The 19,237-nt window shown below is 39.1% G+C and overlaps 1 protein-coding gene across 6 annotated transcripts in view; it reads left to right on the top strand.

The window, feature by feature from the left end:
* BBX (BBX high mobility group box domain containing) overlaps positions 1–19,237 on the top strand; it is a 286,866-nt gene that overhangs the window by 258,540 nt on the left and 9,089 nt on the right. For all 6 annotated transcript variants that reach the window (XM_032630202.1, XM_032630206.1, XM_032630203.1 and 3 more), the window contains 4 exons: positions 6,433–6,522; positions 7,882–7,941; positions 15,458–15,655; positions 17,668–17,854. In XM_032630202.1, the coding sequence (XP_032486093.1) occupies positions 6,433–6,522; positions 7,882–7,941; positions 15,458–15,655; positions 17,668–17,854 (535 nt within the window). The remainder of the gene's footprint in view (positions 1–6,432; positions 6,523–7,881; positions 7,942–15,457; positions 15,656–17,667; positions 17,855–19,237) is intronic.

Raw genomic sequence — 19,237 nt, 5'->3', positions numbered from 1 at the left:
CCTCCAGGTTATATGTATAGAATTTTTATGAAATGTAATTTCTAGAGGAAAATGATTTATATAGTTACATATCTCAAAATCATAGCACCTGCTTGGGCTTAACAATTCTGTTTTTCCAGTGGTCTTCTTATTTATATCTGTATTTCTAAGTAGTCTTCCCCTTTTCCATCGTCCCGTCCACTATCTCTGCCCTGTCCCTTATGTCTATGTAATAGGTCTTGTCAGAAACTTTACATTAAAAAGGGATGAAAATAATTGTCACCTTCTTCCAACGAGACTCAGACTACATTATAGTAGGCTTAGTATATAGATGATTTAGGAATAGAATTTCCCTTTGCTTCTAAGAACAAATTATCCAGGAAATTACAATCCATCTAACTCACAATGCAGGTCAGCTGAAGCAGCCCATTCCTATAGTGTTTTCTGGTTTCTCTCCCACAGTTACTTATATATATTCAAATGAAAGCTTTGAATTATAAATCTAAATTTAATTGTAACTTCTTAAGAGGTTTGTTTTGACACATTATTTTAAGTGTGTATTTACTCTTAATGTATGAAGCACTTTTTACAAAAGTTTCAGAAGTCGGAGTGCTCTGTAAAATAGTAATTTTCAAGCAAAGTAGGGTCATGGAGAAAAAGTTAATTGAGTTCAATTTAGAGTGTTTAAATTATGCCTGAGCTTGACCCTTGACTTAATTTCTCCTCCCTTATTTCTTTATCTTTTCACATTGTTTTTTGCCCATTAACAAACATACTGTTGGTCTTCCTCATTTTTTTTTTCCAATTCACACTTACACTGCAAGATTGAAATTTCAAATGGTTAAGGATTTGAGATTTTTAAAAATCACAGTGGAATAAAAGAAGCAGGTTTACAAAATAAAAGACTGAGGACAGAAACCCCTGTTTGGGTTTGAGCCAACCTGAGGATACTTTCTGTGCTCAAGAGCTTAAATGTGATGAAAGCCAGGCCATCCTTTCCTATCAGGAAGTGATAGCTTCCAGGTTGGGCAGAACTCTGTTTTTCGCCATGTAACTGAGTCTTCACTGCCACCAGACATTTCCTTGAACGTGGTGACAGCACATTTGCATGTATAAAAGCTATACCTAGTATAATCCTGAGTTTTTTTTTTAAACAAGGCATGTATGTCTAGCACACTAAGGTGACCCCTTCCCCTCAGTGAATCCTAACTTGATTGTGGCTGGTTTACTTGAACTTACTCCAGTCCACAGATTCATATGCCAAGCAGCTGGGAGCACTTCGGTATAAATTATTTTTTTAATAAATTTATTTATTTTTGACTGTGTTGGGTCTTTGTTGCTGCGCATGGGCTTTCTCTAGTTGCAGTACACAGGAGCTACTCTTCATTGCGGTGCACGGGCTTCTCGTTGCGGTGGCTTCTCTTGCTGCAGAGCACGGGCTCTAGAGCACAGGCTCAGTAGTTGTGGCGCACGGGCTTAGTTGCTCCCCGGCATGTGGAATCTTCCCGAATCAGAGCTCGAACCCATGTCCTCTGCATTGGCAGGCAGATTCTTAACCACTAGGCCACCAGGGAAGCTCTGCTATAAATTATTGCAAAGGAATTTGTTGTTTCACTGGTCATTCATCACTTATGTGTTCATTACAGAAATGACAGCCTAGTCTTAGAATAAACCTTCTTCCCTTTTTATGGCTTAAAAACATGAAACTATAGAAACTGGACATTAAGCCACCACCATTCTAGTTATGCCGAACACTTGTTTCCTATAATAGTTCTCCAGAGCAAGGTTCACTTAATTCACCTTACTTGCTGACCTTGAAAAGTTTTCATACCATGCTAATACTGAAATGGCTCCTATGTCACTACACTTCTCAGCCAAAACATGTCCATTTTTCAGCAAACCATGAACAACATTAATGTTTTGGAAAAGTTATTGTTAATGTCTCTATGGCACCCTTCTTACCCTCTCAGATTGTGGTTTGTCTCTGCTATTTTCTACCCAGCTGTGAAGTTGGGGTGCCAAAGAGTTTGATACCTTCAAAACACAGGTCATCCAGCCCCAAAATGTAAGTGGAGTCCTAAGCTAGTTTATATGCCAGCAACAGGTGATTTTGTCATAAGGAAGTGGAAGCTGATACAGTCTTTAAAGAAATTTGGTAGGAAGATGAGATGAGATGGCATGGAAACATGAGATGGTGTTTTAGTGAAAGACAGTTGCCAGTTCTTTGCTTTCTGAATGATTCCTTCTAAAACTCTTTTCTCTGCTTTTGACTTCCTACCTTTTCCCTCCATGGACATTTCTATGTTAATAGAATAATTAACTATGGAAAAATTTCTGGTGGGCAGGAATCAAATTGTTCACTTCTTGACTCTAAAACTACTGCTTTTCAGTGAATACCATCATATCTTATCTATTACTCCTTCAAGTTTGTCACTTTCTTTTTTATCTGAACTTGTCATTTGCTTAGATTTGTTTTATAGTTATAGTTTGGAAATGGCTAGCAGCAAGGAGGTTTAAAAATATAAGTTTACAGGAGCTCTTCTATGTACTAAACCACCCTGGATGTTCTTTTTTATGTTAAAATTGGCAAGCTCTATATTTAGTTTTGTCCTTAAATTATACTTTTTAGATTTGTCTGAGTATGGTTTGGTCTGAAAATATATATTCTATTCTTCTTTCTTAACCCATTCCATACATCAAATCAGTTTGCTTCTGTGAACCACTTCCTTATCCCATTGTCCTCACACACAGTGATGAACACAGAAATCATTCTCCCTGTGAGGCAATAGCTTATTATTATTAAATTATTTTCCTGTGGGTAAATCACTAGGATCCTTATGGTCCTGAGAAGTCTCAGAATTGTTTTTCTGCTTTCTTCTTCTTCTATGTTCTGTGATTACCCGTGTATCTGTCATTCATGTGCCCTGGCCTGCAGTTTCCTAGATTGTATAAAATACATATGAGTAATTGCAAATGGACTATAGAGAATACCTATAATATTAGTATAGATTGTATACATGATATCTTCTCTTTGTATTTCTTAAATTTATTTTCTTTCCCTTTTTGCTCACTCCCCCGCCCCACCTCCCCCAAAAAACAAATAAGAAGTGTTTTCTGTTTCCATTTCAGATCACCACCACCCAATTCAGAAGTATTTGCTATGGGTTATTTAGGATGACTTGGTGTAGTCATCAAAAAACACTTGTACACCTTTATGTTATCAGTAATAATAGCAAAAACTGTCATTTCTTGAGCTCTTTATTGATGCCATCAGTGTTTTAAGAGCTTTATTTATTTGTGCATGCAACAGTATTGTTGAGAATCAGTCAAGTGTTAAGCACCACTCTAGGCATGTAGAATATATCTGTGAATGAAAACAAAGAACCCTGCTGCCAAGGAGGTTACATTTTAGTGGGACTACCAGGAATAAACAAGCCTAAACAATAAGAAAAGTATATAATGTATCAGAAGGTGAGCAATGATATGGAAAAAAGAATAGTTTTGATAGAACAAGAAGGCCAAATATCAACAAAGAAGGAGAAGACTTGAACACTATACAACAGCTAGACCTAACAGATATATATAGAATGCTCCACCCAACAATAGCATCGTATACATTTTTCTCAGGTGGACATGGAACAGTATCCAGAATACACAGTATGCTGGGACATTTAACAAACCAGTAAATTTAAAAGGATTGAAATAATTCAAATTATGTTTTCTGACCACAGTGGAATGAAATTAAAAATGAACAGCAGGAAAAAATTTAGAAAACTCAAAAATATGTGGAAATTAAGCAACACACTCTAAATAACCAATAAGTCAAAGAAGAAATCAATAGGGAAATATGAAAATACCTTGAGATGAATAAAATGAAAACACAGCATACTAAAATTTGTAGGATACAGCCAGAGCATTGCTTAGAGGGGAATTTATAGGTGTAAATGCATATATTAAGGAAGAAGAAAGATCTCAAATCAATAACATAACCTGTCTTGAGACACTGTTAGAAGAACAAACTAAACCTAAAGGAAGTAGAAGAAAAGAAATGATAAAGATTAGAGAGGAGATTAATGAAATGAAATTAATTAAAGAATAGGAAAACAATAGAGAAGATCATTAAAACCAAAAGCTAATTCTTTGAAAAGAACAACAAATTTGATAAATGTTTAGCTAGACTGACCAAGGAAAAAAGAAGACTCAAATCATTAGAATCAGAAATAAAATAGGGGCCATTACTACCGACCTTACAAAACTGGAAAGGATTATAAAGGAATACTATGAACAGTTATATGCCGGTAAATTAGATAACCTACATGAAACAGACAATTACTAGAAAGACACAAACTACCTAAACTGACTTAAGAAGAAGTAGACAATCTGAATAGACCTTATAGCTAGTGTAAAGATTGAATTTAGTAATCGAAAAAGTACCAGACCCAGATGGCTTCACCACTGAATTCTTCCAAACACTTAAAGAATTAATACCAGTTTTTCATAAGCTTGCCCATAACAATGGAAGAGGAGGGAACACTTCCCAAATCATTCTATGAGGCCAGTATTATACTAATGTCAAAACTAGACAAACACCATTGTAAAGCAATTATACCCCAATAAAGATGTTAAAAAAAAAAAAGAAAAACTATAGATTATATCAGTAAAAATATTTTCTTTTTTCAATAAAAGATTCAAAAAAAAAAAAAAACTAGACAAACACATCACAAAAAAGAAAAACTGTAGACCACTATCTCTAACAGATATGGACACAGAAATCCTTAACAAAATACTAACGAAGTGAATTGATATAAGAAGAATTATATACCGTGACCAATTGGTATTTTACCCCAGGAATACAGGGTTGGTTTAACATCCAAAAATCAGTTGATGTAATTTGATATATCAGTAAAACAACAACAAAGAAAAATCCACAGGATCATCTCAATAGACGCAGAAAATGTAGAAAAAGCATTTGACAAAATTCAACACCTTTTCATGATTCACATCCAACAAACTCAGAAATAAAAGGGAACTTACTAAACCTGATAAAAGACACCAAAAAAAAAAAAGAAACCTCACAACTAGCATTATGCTTAATGGTGAAAGATTTGTTGCTTTCCCCCTAAGATAGGGAATAAAGACAAGGATGTTCACTCTCACCATTTCTATCCAACATTATAGTGGAGGTTCTAGCCAGGGCAGTCTGGGATAGGGAGAATACAGATGTCGGGAGGGGTGATAGCTAAAGAATATGGAATTTATTTTTGAGGTGGTAAAAATGTTCTAAAATTGATGGTGGCTGCAAATATTTGTGAATATAAAAACCATTTTATTGTATACTTTAGATAGGAGCACAGATAGTTTACCTCTGGCAGGAAGGCAGGGCATGTGGATGCAGACACTGGCAGCAGGAGCAGCTTATAGAGCTTCTAATTTTTATTTTATTTTATTTTATTTTTTTGTGGTACAAGTGCCTCTCACTGTTGTGGCCTCTCCCATTGCGGAGCACAGGCTACAGAAGCGCAGGCTCAGCGGCCATGGCTCACGGGCCCAGCCGCTCCGCGGCATGTGGGATCCTCCCGGACTGGGGCACGAACCCGTGTCCCCTGCGTCGGCAGGCGGACTCTCAACCACTGCACCACCAGGGAAGCCCTAGAGCTTCTAATTTTTTAATTCTCCCTTCAGCCCTGTGACTTGGGCACTATTATTATCCCCATTTACACACGAGGAAACAGAAGTTATGGAAAATGTCAGTTTCACATAGGAATATCAGTCAAGTGTAGAAAGCAACCTGCTTTTTGGAGGTCAGTGCTGTGGCTGGCCTTTCTGATGGGTGACTGAACAATCCCAATTCTCTTTTCTTTATGTGAAAAAACTAAGATACAGTCTGAGACTTCTCCACACTCCCCTACCCCCGCCACCCTCCAAAAAAAAGTTTGGGCAAATATTTTTCTATTTTTAAATCACTTTTTTTCCTCCTAGAATATCCTCAGAATAGGCTAGAAAGCTGTCAGGCCAACCCAAAAGTTGTCCTCAAACTGCTGTCCTTGTGAAAATCAGTTTCTTAGGAGAGATGAAATGCCAGTGCCATCCTTTCCTTCATGGTATTTAGGAATCTAAAGTAAAACCTTTTCTTTATTACAGACTACATCTACTCTGCTGTTACTGGTTGTGGTCTGTCTCTAGTCACTAAATCTGCAGTTTCTGCTGAGGGAGTCCCAGCCCTAATGGAGGCTTCTGTCCAATATATTTATAAGGAAAATCTCACTGGTTTTTCAGTAAGTCTAGGGAAGGACGCTAAGCACGAGTTAGATGAGAAAAGATGCAAGATGACATTTTTTGTGAATCAGTTTGCTTATTCCACAAGCTGGGGGAGGGTGTAATTGTTTAGAAACACAGTATTTTTTTATGAAACATTGTGAATTTTAAATATATTTATATTAATATTGTCTGTAGGTCCTTTCCAGTCTCAGAAAAAGAACTTATTCCACAAAATTGTCAGCAAATATAAGCACAAAAAGGAGAAGCCTAATGTTCCGGAAAAAGGTATTGGTGCCTTCCATCCTCCATTAAGATTTCTTGGCCACGTCCATTGTGAATTCATCTTTGAATGATGCTTCACTGCACCGCCTTTGCCTCTACCTCCCCTTTGCTTGCTTCAATGTCATCCGCTCCTGACGCAGGCACATTCATTGTTTCTAGATTCTGCAGCTAATTGCAAAGAGAGATCTTCTTCACTTGGATTCCTACTGAAATCCCATGTTTGTCTCTATTTTCAGAGTTCCATATGAATCCTGAAATTGCTTCTTTTTATTTGTATTTGGTGCATTTTCTAATTTAGTCTTCTTGAGCTCTTTTCCACTTATTTTCTTTGACTATTCTTGTTTTTTTCATGTTTGGCAGCCTTCATAGCAGGACCACATTTTCCTGCCTCCTGAAATCTTACCAGTTTCATATGCCTATGAAAGTCCCACAGTTGCTATGCTTTCTCTGACACTTGAGGATTCTTGTCCAGGAGGATTCCACTCCTACATCGTAACCTATCTATCTTCTTTTTTTCTATTTATATACTTTGTCAGACTCTTCCCACCTCCTTCAGTCACATAACTGTTATTTCCAGAGGGCACTAGAAGTATACGCACTCAACCCTCCCTTTACTCTGAGCATCTGTCTCGTTTTTATGATCTGGATAGGCCCTTGAACCTCTTCAGGGCTCATCTGAAGATTTGTCTCTTCTCACAGGTCAGGCTCCTATTGTTCTTTCACACAGAAGATAAATCCCATCTGGTTCAGTATAGCCACGTGTCCTGGAAGTCAGGCTTTTTCTCTAGCATCTCCTGCATGTTAGTGTCGTGACTGCCATGAGCCTGATGGCCATTTGCATCCTACTTGCATGGCCAGATGTGGAGCCTTTCTTGTTTCTGGAATGAGGCTTTAAATGCAGCTGTCTTCCATGTGTAGACATACGTGCCTCTGTGTTCCTGTGTGTAACCTTTTGCTTAATTTGGGTTTTATTTTCACCTCCACTTTAGCCTCCTAGTTTTGTTTTGTATGTTAATATTTATTCTCTGCTTCCAGTGGAGAGAGATCACTCTAGGTAAAATGTCAGCTTTTATGCTTACCTTTTAACCAATCTTCAGGTTATCTTGATTAAAGTCATAGAAATTATCCAACAACATATTTTTAAAAAGGCAAACTTGTTTACTTTTAATGCATTTCCTATATGGCCTAATTATTTTAGTTGGCAAATGCAGTTTTGAGACTTAAGTAGTTGAAGTAAAATTCTGCTTCATTTGTGTGATAATGCTTTTTATTGAAGTGGTTTTGTGTATTGTCTTATTTTTACAGTGTATGTGTCTATACTAGGGGTAGAGTTTCACTTTCCTTTTCTGTTGTTTTTTTTAGGAAGTGGGGATAAATGGTCAAACAAGCAACTCTTCTTGGATGCCATTCACCCTACAGAAGGTAAAAGAAGCAACATTCATTGTATCATTTCAGGTAGTCTGTGCTGGAAATGGCATAAGTTTTGTAGGTTTAAACTGGCATAATTTATATAGGTTTAACCAACGGCATTAGACCTGAGTGTTCATAATTGGGTTATTTTTAATTTTCAAATCAAAACTGATAGATTTTTGATCCTACTAAGAGTCAGGCTGTGTGTCCTGTGGAGTTTAATTTGTGAAAGGGGGATTTGTAAGCTTTGAACCAGAAATTAGAGGTTTTCATAACTGAAAAATATTCAGTATTGCAGCTCACGTTGCAGGCGGGTGCTCATGGGGAGTCAGGGCAGCATGGGGCTCTCCTGGTTTGTTGGACGTGGGTGCCCTGCAGACATGGTTCCTGACCTGAACTTCCTTCGTAGCCCACCTCCCACTTCCTCTAACTGTGATCAAATGGAATGTCCCCGAGGCTTATTGTAGCCAAAGAAAAGTCCCATATTGACTGGTATGATGTTATAGGTACAGATTTTATTTCAAAATTTCCCACAGTCGTATTTATTTGTGACTTTAATTCTTCTTAAATATTGAACGCTTAGGTGAATTTTGATTTCGTGGTGGTAAGGAGCCATCCTTCCATTCTTCCCACTGATGCTATCTTTTCCGTTTAGATATTTTAGAAGAGCTGAACATTTTTGTAGTGCTTAATGAGGAGTCACTTCATTTGAAAACTAGAAGGGACCGTAGTGATCATCGTTTGATTTATTACCCCTTTGATTTACTTACGGGGAACTTGATGAACAAGTCCATTCTCTTGATTTCCAAATGTACCCTCATTTCTTTGTTAAAAGGAGGGAAAAAATTAAAATGCACATGTGGCCTAGGTCATTTATTAAAAAATACTCATGTTTGAAAGACATTTGTGAAAAATATTCAAATTTGAGTTCATTATAAACCTGAACTTCTGTTGTTTGGTAGGCACAGTTCACATGAGCTGCATGTCTGCTTTTGTGTCGTTTTGCTTTTATAGAAAATGCCAGCAGTACATCTCTTTTCTGGCTTGTTACTTCACATTTACAACCTCTGTGGAGTATCATTTCTGCACTTTGCTGGCAAAACAAAATATGAATTGTTGTGCTGCTCTCAGCTTTAAATCATAACATCCCCAAATTGACATACATTCACACTTGTGTATTTTAAAAATAAACGTAAGGCACTGATGAACTATCAGAGGAATCTAAAAGAGGCATTTAAGACAATGTTACTCTTTTCTTAAAATGATACTTTTCTAAATATTTTGGTTTTAAACAATGAAACCCTACTTCATAGAAAAGCAGGTATCATAGCCAGGGTGGTATAAAGAGCCAAGTAAGTAGGAATTAGGGGACCTGGGTGCTAGTCTCAGATCTGCCACTAATTAGCAGTTTTCAATAGGACAGACCATTTAACCTTACTAGGATTCACTGTCCACATTTGTACTCTGTTGTAAGATATGTGTGTTTAGGGGTGGAGTGAATGAGAAGGCATAGTAATACATGATCTATACATTTCATTTCCCTTCTAACACCTGATGATTTTATTACTGTGATATCTTGAGTGGGTGGTGTGATACTAAAAATACCATATTCTGAAGCCCTAATTTTCTGCACTTTGGAGGTCAGAAAAGCAAATCAATTTTGAGTCTTCTAGGCAGTCCAAAGGGTTTAGTTGGAAATATTTATTATTGTTGATGTTTAATTATATTTACTATTAATGTATATGGAACAAAACTGTGGAGAACATGCACTGAAAATTGCATGTCCTTTAGTGTAGTTGCAAATTCATTTTACATGGCCAGAAAAAAAGGAATCAATTTGAGGGTTGGAAGTTAACCAGTAACTTAAAGTGACTTTTTTTGTTATTTATTTTTATAACATGCCCTACATTTACTTGTTCAGGTGGTGCCTATGTGCTTTGTAAATTATCTAGGCCCTTTATTCCATCCTCTTTCTCACCTATGTCCGTATCATTGCTTATTAAAACTTTACCTTGGATATTATAAATATATAAGGACAGAAAAATGAAACCATAATCAGGACAGTTAGCATGTGTAGGCTATCCTGCGCAAAAGTTAGACAGGAGTTGTCTGTAGCTGATGTCTATAAATGAAATATTGACTCAACTGAGGCTTCACAGCTGTTAGCCGCTCCTGGCTTCTGTTAAAGTGGATGACTTAAAGTTCACTATCCTTTCTTTACACCACCCTGAGTATAATTGGCTTTGAATTTTTTTCCCCCAAGATATTAGAAATTTTCAGGTGTTTAGTAATCACATCTGAGGTTTAAATGCTATGCTTATAATCTATTTTAAGAATTCTCCCCATGCTTTTAAAATTCAAAATCGCTAAACCACTTCTTGAAATTTTTGCAGATCAAAAAAAAACAGATTGCCTATAGGCTAGAGTTAAAGTTTTCAGATAAACCAAGATGACCTCCCTCTGCCACTGTGTTTATCTTTCCACCAACTTATGGTGTCATATGTTCATGCTTAAGGTAGAGGTTTCTAATTGTAGTAATAATGATGGTGATGATTACTATACTGCTTTATGTTTCCAGAGGGCTTTCACGTATACTTTTTGTGAAAACTAATCGTAACAGCATCTCCAGTCAATTTAAGGAGACCTTATCAGCCCCAAATACATGATAAGGAATTAAGCCTGACCAATGTAAGCAGGAAGGGAAGAAACCAGCACTAAAGTACACTGGCCACTGCAGCTTTGATTTTTCAGGTGTTTGTGGATAGCCCTCATTTGTTGGAATTATAAATGCTGTCTTACAAGAAAAAAAAAAAAAACAACCTAAACTTCAAACTAGGTATCTCTAAAAGATTAGTTTCTTTGCAATACATAAATCTAATCACAGGGGAGAAAAATCTGGTTTTCTAGTTAGATTTTGAAATATGATCCACACACTCAGGCTAACTTGATCTCTTTTCCTAAGTTCAAAATAGTTGCCTTATAATTTCAGCAAGGTCCCCAGGATCTGAGGTAAGGCTCATTCATTTGATTCCTGTTTTCCATTCAGCAGTTAACTGCATTTTCAGCTCATGGGAGCCTAACCCATGGCAGTGAGATTCCAGACTTGGCTATAATAATTTCAGTGCAGGTTTGCCTCCTGTAGTTGGCATGTGAATTCATGACTCTGGAGCGCTTTAGTGGCCTCCTGGAGTATAGTACAAGCACAGTGCTGCTTTCCAAAAAAACTTACTCTACATTTTGGGAGCAGAGTTTGGAAAACAAGATAGTCTCTGATTGCCATATTCCTAATGTTGCTCCAGGAATCAGCTCACATTATCACCCTCACATGATATGCTCCAAGTATGTTATGATTATTGTGGAGTGTAAAAATCAGCCCTGTGGACTCGTTTGGTGGTGCTTGGGTAGGTTTGTGTGTTCAATTACAAGCCCAAAGAGAAATGACTAATTTGTTTTTAGAGGACAAAACCTTTCTTTTCTCACATTTCCATTAGTTTGGCAGGGAGGGCAAAAAAGGAGCTGCCTTGCTATCTTGGTATACAACTTTGGGCTCTTTCCCTCTCTGAGTTTTTTTCATTTCCTGTCCCTCACCACTGTTGACCTGAAACTAATAGACTGCCAGTTATTTCTCCAGCAAAGATGGGTTTATTTTGGATCAGCAGAGAATATAAATTTGAGGTGTACAACCATGGTATGCAAGTCCTCACACGTCAAGGGAAGGAGAGTTTTATAGGCGGGAAAGAAGTAGGTAAGGCTATGGTAAATCAAGTCCATGGCTTTTTACTGGCTGAGTCCTTGCCAGGAAAGAAGAGAGGAGTCTTTGTTTTTCTGTTGGGCTCTGCTGTCATCACAGGGTATGAGAGCTCCTCCTTCTGGTCTCCTGACTCTATTTAATTGAGGTTTCTGTTTATTAATTTTTTGCACCACTAAGCCTTTGTTTTGGATCTTGCAGGTTGGTGGGGAGGACAGTGTATGCAAATCTGAATAAATTGTGTCCCAATAGACCACAATTTCTACATATGGTTAGGGTCCCTATCTGAGATCCTTTTGACCAGCTAGTCTGGAGAGGATGATAAAAGAAGTTTCTCTTTGCTAATGTTGCTGGACTCGGATCTACTGTTCTGTCCCATACAATTATAGTTGACCCTTGAACAAAGTGAGGGTTAAGGGTACACCCTCCCCCTTCACCCCCTTGGTCAAAAATTCATGTCTAACTTTACAGCTGGCCCTCCAGGCCCTCCATATCAGCAGGTCTGCATCTGCAGATTTAACTAACTGTGGATTGTGTAGTACTATTGTATGTATTTCTTTAAAAAGATCCACTTATAAGTGGAGCCGCACAGTTCAAACTTGCGTTGTTCAAGGGTCAACTGTACTTCTTTGACTTAGCCTTACCTGCCTTCCCCAATTCTTCTCTCCTAGGAGAGGGTTCTCCCTGAGCACCGACCCTGAAGACTGTCATCGGTCTAGGCCGCCAGAAAGACAGGATGTTCTAGGGGTCACCCATGGGTCAAAGCATGGGGTAGACTCACTCTAACCTTCTCTTCCTAACTCCAGCAAGATCACATTACATGCGATCACATTACATACACATTACATGTTTCTCAAATGTGGATGATCTATAGGCCCTGTGATTACTTCTTGATCTGACAGTAGGTTTCGAGAAGACAACATATAGAAGGGTTGCATTGCCTCCTTTCCAGTGATTTATGAGAACTTCCAATGCATTCTCCTTTTTTGCCTCTTTCACTTGGTCTGCAGCCTGATTCACTCAGTATCTTCCAGCCTCCAGACCTCTGGGACTCGATGATCACTTGTATCTATTGGCCGCCCTGCCTTTGACCCCCTGGCTCCTGTCTGCTGGTTTCTGAGCTTCCCCTGGTCTCAGTCTGCCTTAAGGCCTGATTCACCTTCCATTTGCAGTCCCTTTGCATCCATCCCCTTGGCTTCGTATTGTGTTTTTATCAATTCATCTGGAACACATAGGAAAATGAGTAACCCCTGAAAAGAAATTAAAACATCTGACGGCTCACCAAAAACAAAAACCTAACAGTCCTAGTGAAGGGAGTACTCTTCCACAGCCTTGAGACTCTGAAGCTGGCTATAGAAAACACTGGCCAGGACACTGATTCTAGGCTGTGTGGCAAAATGAAAAGAATTTTAGGGCTGGATGGCTCCTTTAGAGCTAATCTAGTCCAGCTTCCTTCTTTACATGAAGAAACTGAGGCCCCTGGTCCCACAGTTAGTAAATTAAAAAGTCAAGAGTAGAACCTAGGTCTCTCTCTAACTATGTTATTTCCATTTTCCCTGGTCTTGTAGAAACCTGGTCATCTTTCCCAGACCTCTTAGCCCTTTTCTGGTGTCCATGCCTTTTCTTTGACCTCCTTGGTTTTTCTTTCCATAAGCAGTAATTTGAATGTAATACATTTGGAATCCTGCCGTACCCTTATCTCCACAAGTTCTGGATTTTTCTGGGAAGAGGTTCATGCTTTTTCTGGAAGATTCATCTATGATTCAGTGATCATACTGGAGAGATCACAAGTTTCCCCCTGTAATCAGAAGGGACAACTGATAGGCCTGGATAAGAAACTAGAATTTTGAAGCTTGTGAATATCCAGTAGAGGTTGCTGTAAACTCAGACTTTGGCCTCTTTGTATAGGAGGCTTTGAACTTCAGGGCTAATGCAGAGTCATGAAACTCCTTTGGAGTGTTTCTAACCAAATTATCTTTTCATTTTGCTGGTAGCTTTTATTGAAGTTTAAGTGTAAAAAAAATTTTTTTTAATGCATATGTACTACCACTGGCCTATGTTAACTATCAAAGTATAAATAACTAAGATTGTTTGACCTGGGTATAGACCTACAACTTGAAAGGAGCCTTTTTCCTAGTTTTTGATTACTTGCTTGAAAAAAGGTGTTTGGGAGCATTGCCAAATAGTTCTGGGTTTTTTTTTAAGTAACTATTATCTTAAGCCTGTCCACACACAGCCATCTATTACGCAATAATATGGTAAGGCCAAGCCACAAATCATGGTATGATTTCTGCTTTACATCCTTTCTCTTGATGTAATTGAAATTATTTCCCACTTGTTTTGGAATAGGAAGCCTGGAATCAAATGCTGGAGGGCAAAGATGTTACTACTTTGTAGCCTCCTTTCTCAAGGATGTACCTAAACCCATTAGGGAGCTATATTAAAATTTTTAAATGAAACCTATGTAAGTGTTTATACCAGTAAGTGCATTTTTTCACACCCTGAATTGTTCTTGCTCTGTTCCTTTTATTTTAGCTTTTTTTGTCTTCCTACGTTACATATATTGTCTTATTTCCAGTATCTACCTTCGTATCCACCTTCTTATGAGCACCACCTGGTATCCTCCAGGTTAAGTTTGCACAGAGTTTGTCATGTCAAACAAACATGACAGTGTGATTTCCTGAACCACACTCCCCCTTTTCTTTGTTAAAAACAATTTCTATGCCTGTCTTAAAGAGATTGGATAGTTAAAAAATGGAAAGATGCCTCTTTCTCCTGCCCCAAAGCCCTTAGGTCACTGGAATAAAAACAGCCCCAATGAGGAAACGACTACAAATATATACTCCTAAATGCTTGTTGTACTCACATCTGCATATTCTTGTCTTAATTTAAATTAAGGGGGGAGGGGGAGAGACGAACTCCTAAGGAAATGAGTAAGAAGAGACACAGCATTCCCAACCCGTTTGAACTGGAAGCAAAGTCTTTGGTGGCAAGTGTGTTCCTTACTCTTGACACAGTGACTAATAGGGTACAAGTGTGTGCTGTTAAATGATTTGCTGGTGTTACCAGTTAAAGTTAGGGTACCTAAAACTAACCTTTCGGGGTGTCCTGCTGACGTGGTACTTTATTAAATTATCTCCCTAAAGCACATTCACCTGGTCCTAGAATTCAGCCGATGGGAGAGTTTCCATAGGTGCTGGCTTCATCAGTGTTTGCCAGGTCCTTACTGAGTACTCAGTGTGCATAAAAGAAAGTTTCTTTTCTCATCAGTCCAACCTGGAGGTTGAAAGCAGGTGTCCCAATGATAAGTGTAAATTTAAGAAGCACATACTTAATTTCAGTATCCTCAGAAGAAGAGAAACTTCTTTTATCACACTTTCCAGACTGGCTGGTCAAAAGGATCTCAGATAGGGACCCTGACCACATGTAGAAATTGTGGTCTATTGGGACACAGTTTATTCAGATTTGCATACACTGTCCTCCCCACCAACCTGCAAGATCCAAACACTTAGAAAATGTTACTCCAATGGCCTCTTAGTTAAGTATTCTATTAAAAGAGAGGGCATCCTATCCCTCTGTACTTAATTTATCAAAGCACATATTTAAAGAAATATTTGTTTAAAATTATAGTCAGTATTTCCTTTTTCTATCAATACTCTGAAAACTCTAAATGTAAGTTCTTGTTCAGATAAGTCAGGCATTTAGAAATACTTCCTTCCCAGAGCAACGTTGGTGCCTTGTGTTTTTGTGTGTAACGTTATATGGTTTGTCCTTTTTCAGCCATATTTTCAGAAGACAAAAACACCACAGAGCCTGCTTATAAGGTTAAAAATGCCCCATCCATTCCCAGCACTCCAGAGCCAACAACAACGCAAGAACCCTTGGTGGGCAGTCAAAAGAGAAAAGCAAGGAAAACCAAGATCACACACCTTGTCAGGACGGCAGATGGCCGGGTATCACCAGCAGGAGGTACTCTGGGTAAGACAAGGAAGCTTTAGACAGAGATGACCAGAGCAAGCAGGTGACCATCAGGGCCACAGTGGCCAGAAAATGACTATAATCCAACTGTGGGTCCTCACTGAAAAATGGGTCTGTCTGTCAGTCTGGTCACAGTAACATTTTCTCTCTCTGGATCTCCTTGAAAACTGGTTTCCTACAGCATTCTAAACATACATGTTTTAGTCCATGTTTTAAAATCATAGCTCTTTTCCCAAGAGCATATCCGGAATTCCTAGGAAGGAAAGGTAGCTTTTAGGACTGTCAGCTACCTTCTCCTTCTCAGCATGCACACAAACAGTCTTAAGTAAATTCCCAAAGATCCGAGACTTTTAAAAATACTTGATGAGTCTTTGTCCCTGGCTCACGTTTTAAGTCATTACACACCAGATCATCAGGTGTTCAAACCAATGAATTAAGAAAGCTGAGAAAGAAAGCATCCAGCATTTCCTGTACCGCTGATTCAGACCACTAAGGGAGCCTGAGAATGCTTCTGGATTTCTTGATTCTCTGGGCTAATCCTGAACCAAATATTAACTTACAGTGAATTTCTCCATTTCAGTCTTGGCCTGTGGTCTCTCTACTGTTCCTGGTGGCCTCTGTGGAATTGCCTGAGGGGCCCGGCTTAAGCGAGTGACACTGAGCATCCCCCCTCCTATCTAGGGGTGGTACACCAACCAAACATTAGTGGGCTTAGCTGCTGCCTTTCTTCCTTTCAGCGCCTCTAGCGTCTCATTCTATCAGCCCTGAAGGAGGTGTTCCCCACCCCCCTTACCCTAACCCAGTTTCCAGACAAAGGTCAAGGGTCCATAATGACTTCTGTAAATAGCCAAAAAAAAAATGTTTAAATGAATGCTTTTTGAGAATATTTATAAATAACTGATTTAGGTTAATCTAGTTGGTAGACTTATTGTATGCTGAGATCGAAGTCATTTAGTGAATTTTGTGCACTTGTGTTTTGCATATGTAGATTGTTAAACCTTAAAGTATATTAAAGACCCCCAATTTTACTGTCATATACGAAGTGAAACTCAAAGAGGTGGAATTTTGTTTCATAACACATCGAACCACTAAGTAGGATGAGGATTAGAATCTAGTTTTCATGATATTTAGTCCAGCGGGCTCCTCTCTCCTTCCCTTTCCACTCTGGATTCTGCTCTGTGATTTTCACGTTGTATAAATTGTTATAGCCTCATTTTTGCTTTAGGAAGAGTGAAAGATCTTAGAAAATATTCCCTTTTATGTAGAAAAGCATATAGCACTTCATGTTCTAATATATGAAATTTATAGCCTTTATCAATTACTTTCTGTAGTTAAAATGTTTTATTATAAAAACCATGGTAAAGATTACTCCTCTTCCTCTCTAATGGCTGTATAAAGTGTACTTACTTCCAACAAATGTATTGGCATAGCATTTCAGCCACCTCTTCATAAATACCAAAGGGCCCTTTGCTTCCTTTCAGTAGGTCTTCAGAACAAAAATAACAGTTTAGGATCTCATTGGAACTGATTAATCTCACTGGGATTAGTTTAGGCTATCCTAAGTTTCGGTAGCACAGCATACTGAATGCCCACGGTGCATAGTAGGGCATGCTGTGGCCTCATCAGGAATGGTTGGTCAGTTGAGTTTTTAAGGGCCATTTTACAGCATCCACTGGCCCCTCTGCACAAGTCCCTTGGGTTTTATTTTGGCCACAGTCCATTTTTCCCTCTTTCTCTAAGATTGACCTATTCTTTGTTCTTGGATAAAACACAGCTTCTCCGCTCAGCTTCAGGGCATGGTGCTGCCCGTGGTTGCAGTTGAGCTTAATAAAAGAGTCTTATTCCCATGGAAGAAGAGATTCTGTAAAAGCCTTAATATTCGGTGGATGACAGAAGTGAACAGTAAAGCATATTAGCTCATTTCACATTGTCTGACACTGAGTTTTCTCTGTGTCCCTTCTCTGGAGAGGACAGAGCGATCCCTCTCGTGATGAATTTCCCTTTCGTTACAGACGACAAACCAAAGGAACAACTGCAGAGGAGTCTTGCTAAGGTGACCGAGACAGGCTGCAATGACGAATGCTCACACAACCGGGAGGCCACGGAGACGCGGAGCAGCACCCCGGAGATGCCAGCCGTGTCTGCGTTCTTCAGCCTCGCTGCGCTGGCCGAAGTGGCCGCCATGGAAAATGTGCATAGGTCAGCAGTGGGAAACCTCGCTGCCCTGGGTTCTGGGGATCCTGTTCAATTTCACCCCCTTTCACGGAACATGGGTGGAGACAGTGATATGGAAGCCCAAATCATCCTTTCTGATGTGGTTTGTGATATTTTTCACAATGATTGGGGTTCGGGAGACTTTTGTTTACGAGGTGTTAACCAAAGTATATATACTGTTCAGCAGTGTGGGAAAATATAAGGGAGTATTGCCCACCAGGTATTTTACTTTGAACATAGTATTATTCTGTGATTAAGCTTCATTTCTGAAAAAGCCTGAGAGAGCAGAGAAGCAATATTATCTAATCATTAAAGCTTTAGAGTCAGGTCTCAGACCTGAGTTTGAGTCCTACCTCTGTCACCTGAAAACTGTAAGGCCTTAAGCAAGACCATTCACTTCTCTATCCTCTGTTTTTCCTTTTATACTATGGCTGTAAGTGGTTCGCATTTCATAGAGATGTTATATAGAATAAATCTAGTGTCCCAGTACTGGCACATGGTAACACCCCCATTGAGGATGGCGTTGGTGGTTCTAGCGGAAGAAAACAGTGTGGTTCAGGAAAAAGAGCATCTCAGCATCTGACTCATGGAAGGCAGAAGGCCTGGATTTTTCTTCAGCTCTCCGTGTTTGTTAAAAAGTCATTTATTTCTCTGGGCCTCAGTTTTCTCATCTTCTGTTTAGGAGAACAATATCCCCAAAGAATCACAAAGTTGTAAGGCTCAGATGAGACCAGATACGAAAGCCTTTTGAACTCAGTGAAGTCCCACAGAAAGTATATTAAGTTCTAAGTATATAATTGGGTGTTCTGCTACTTAATGGATCCTTTGGGAAGATAAAAAAGCCTTTTGTAAATTCAGGTATTTCTTGTTTTTATTCAAAGTGGATTACCCACAGGTGAGTTCTTTCTTAGGTTTTCAGTCTTCAGCCCAACAGAGCTTGAAATCTACCCCAACGTGTCTACCCATCTGTCAGGCTCCACTCTCCTTCACATCCAGGTTTAGGAGCCCCCAGTGGAAGCTTTGTTTGCCTCTTGCTGTTTACCTGTCATGTTACAGTTCTGGTGCTTCCTCACAAATAGCCTCTAGATTTTTCCAAGAAGTCAAATTCCCTTTTTTTTTTTTTTGCGGTACGCGGGCCTCTCCCTGTTGTGGCCTCTCCCGTTGCGGAGCACAGGCTCCGGACGCGCAGGCTCAGAGGCCATGGCTCACGGGCCCAGCCGCTCCGCGGCATGTGGGATCTTCCCGGACCGGGGCACGAACCTGTGTCCCCTGCATCGGCAGATGGACTCTTAAGCACTGCGCCACCAGGGAAGCCCTCAAATTCCTTTTCATGTGTACACTGCAAGTGCCTAATAGCAAGTGAACGGT

Source organism: Phocoena sinus, chromosome 4 (assembly GCF_008692025.1).
Source record: "Phocoena sinus isolate mPhoSin1 chromosome 4, mPhoSin1.pri, whole genome shotgun sequence".
Taxonomy (NCBI): Eukaryota; Metazoa; Chordata; class Mammalia; order Artiodactyla; family Phocoenidae; genus Phocoena; species Phocoena sinus.
Note: the sequence above shows the minus strand (reverse complement) of the source record. Positions and strands in the feature narration are given on the sequence as shown.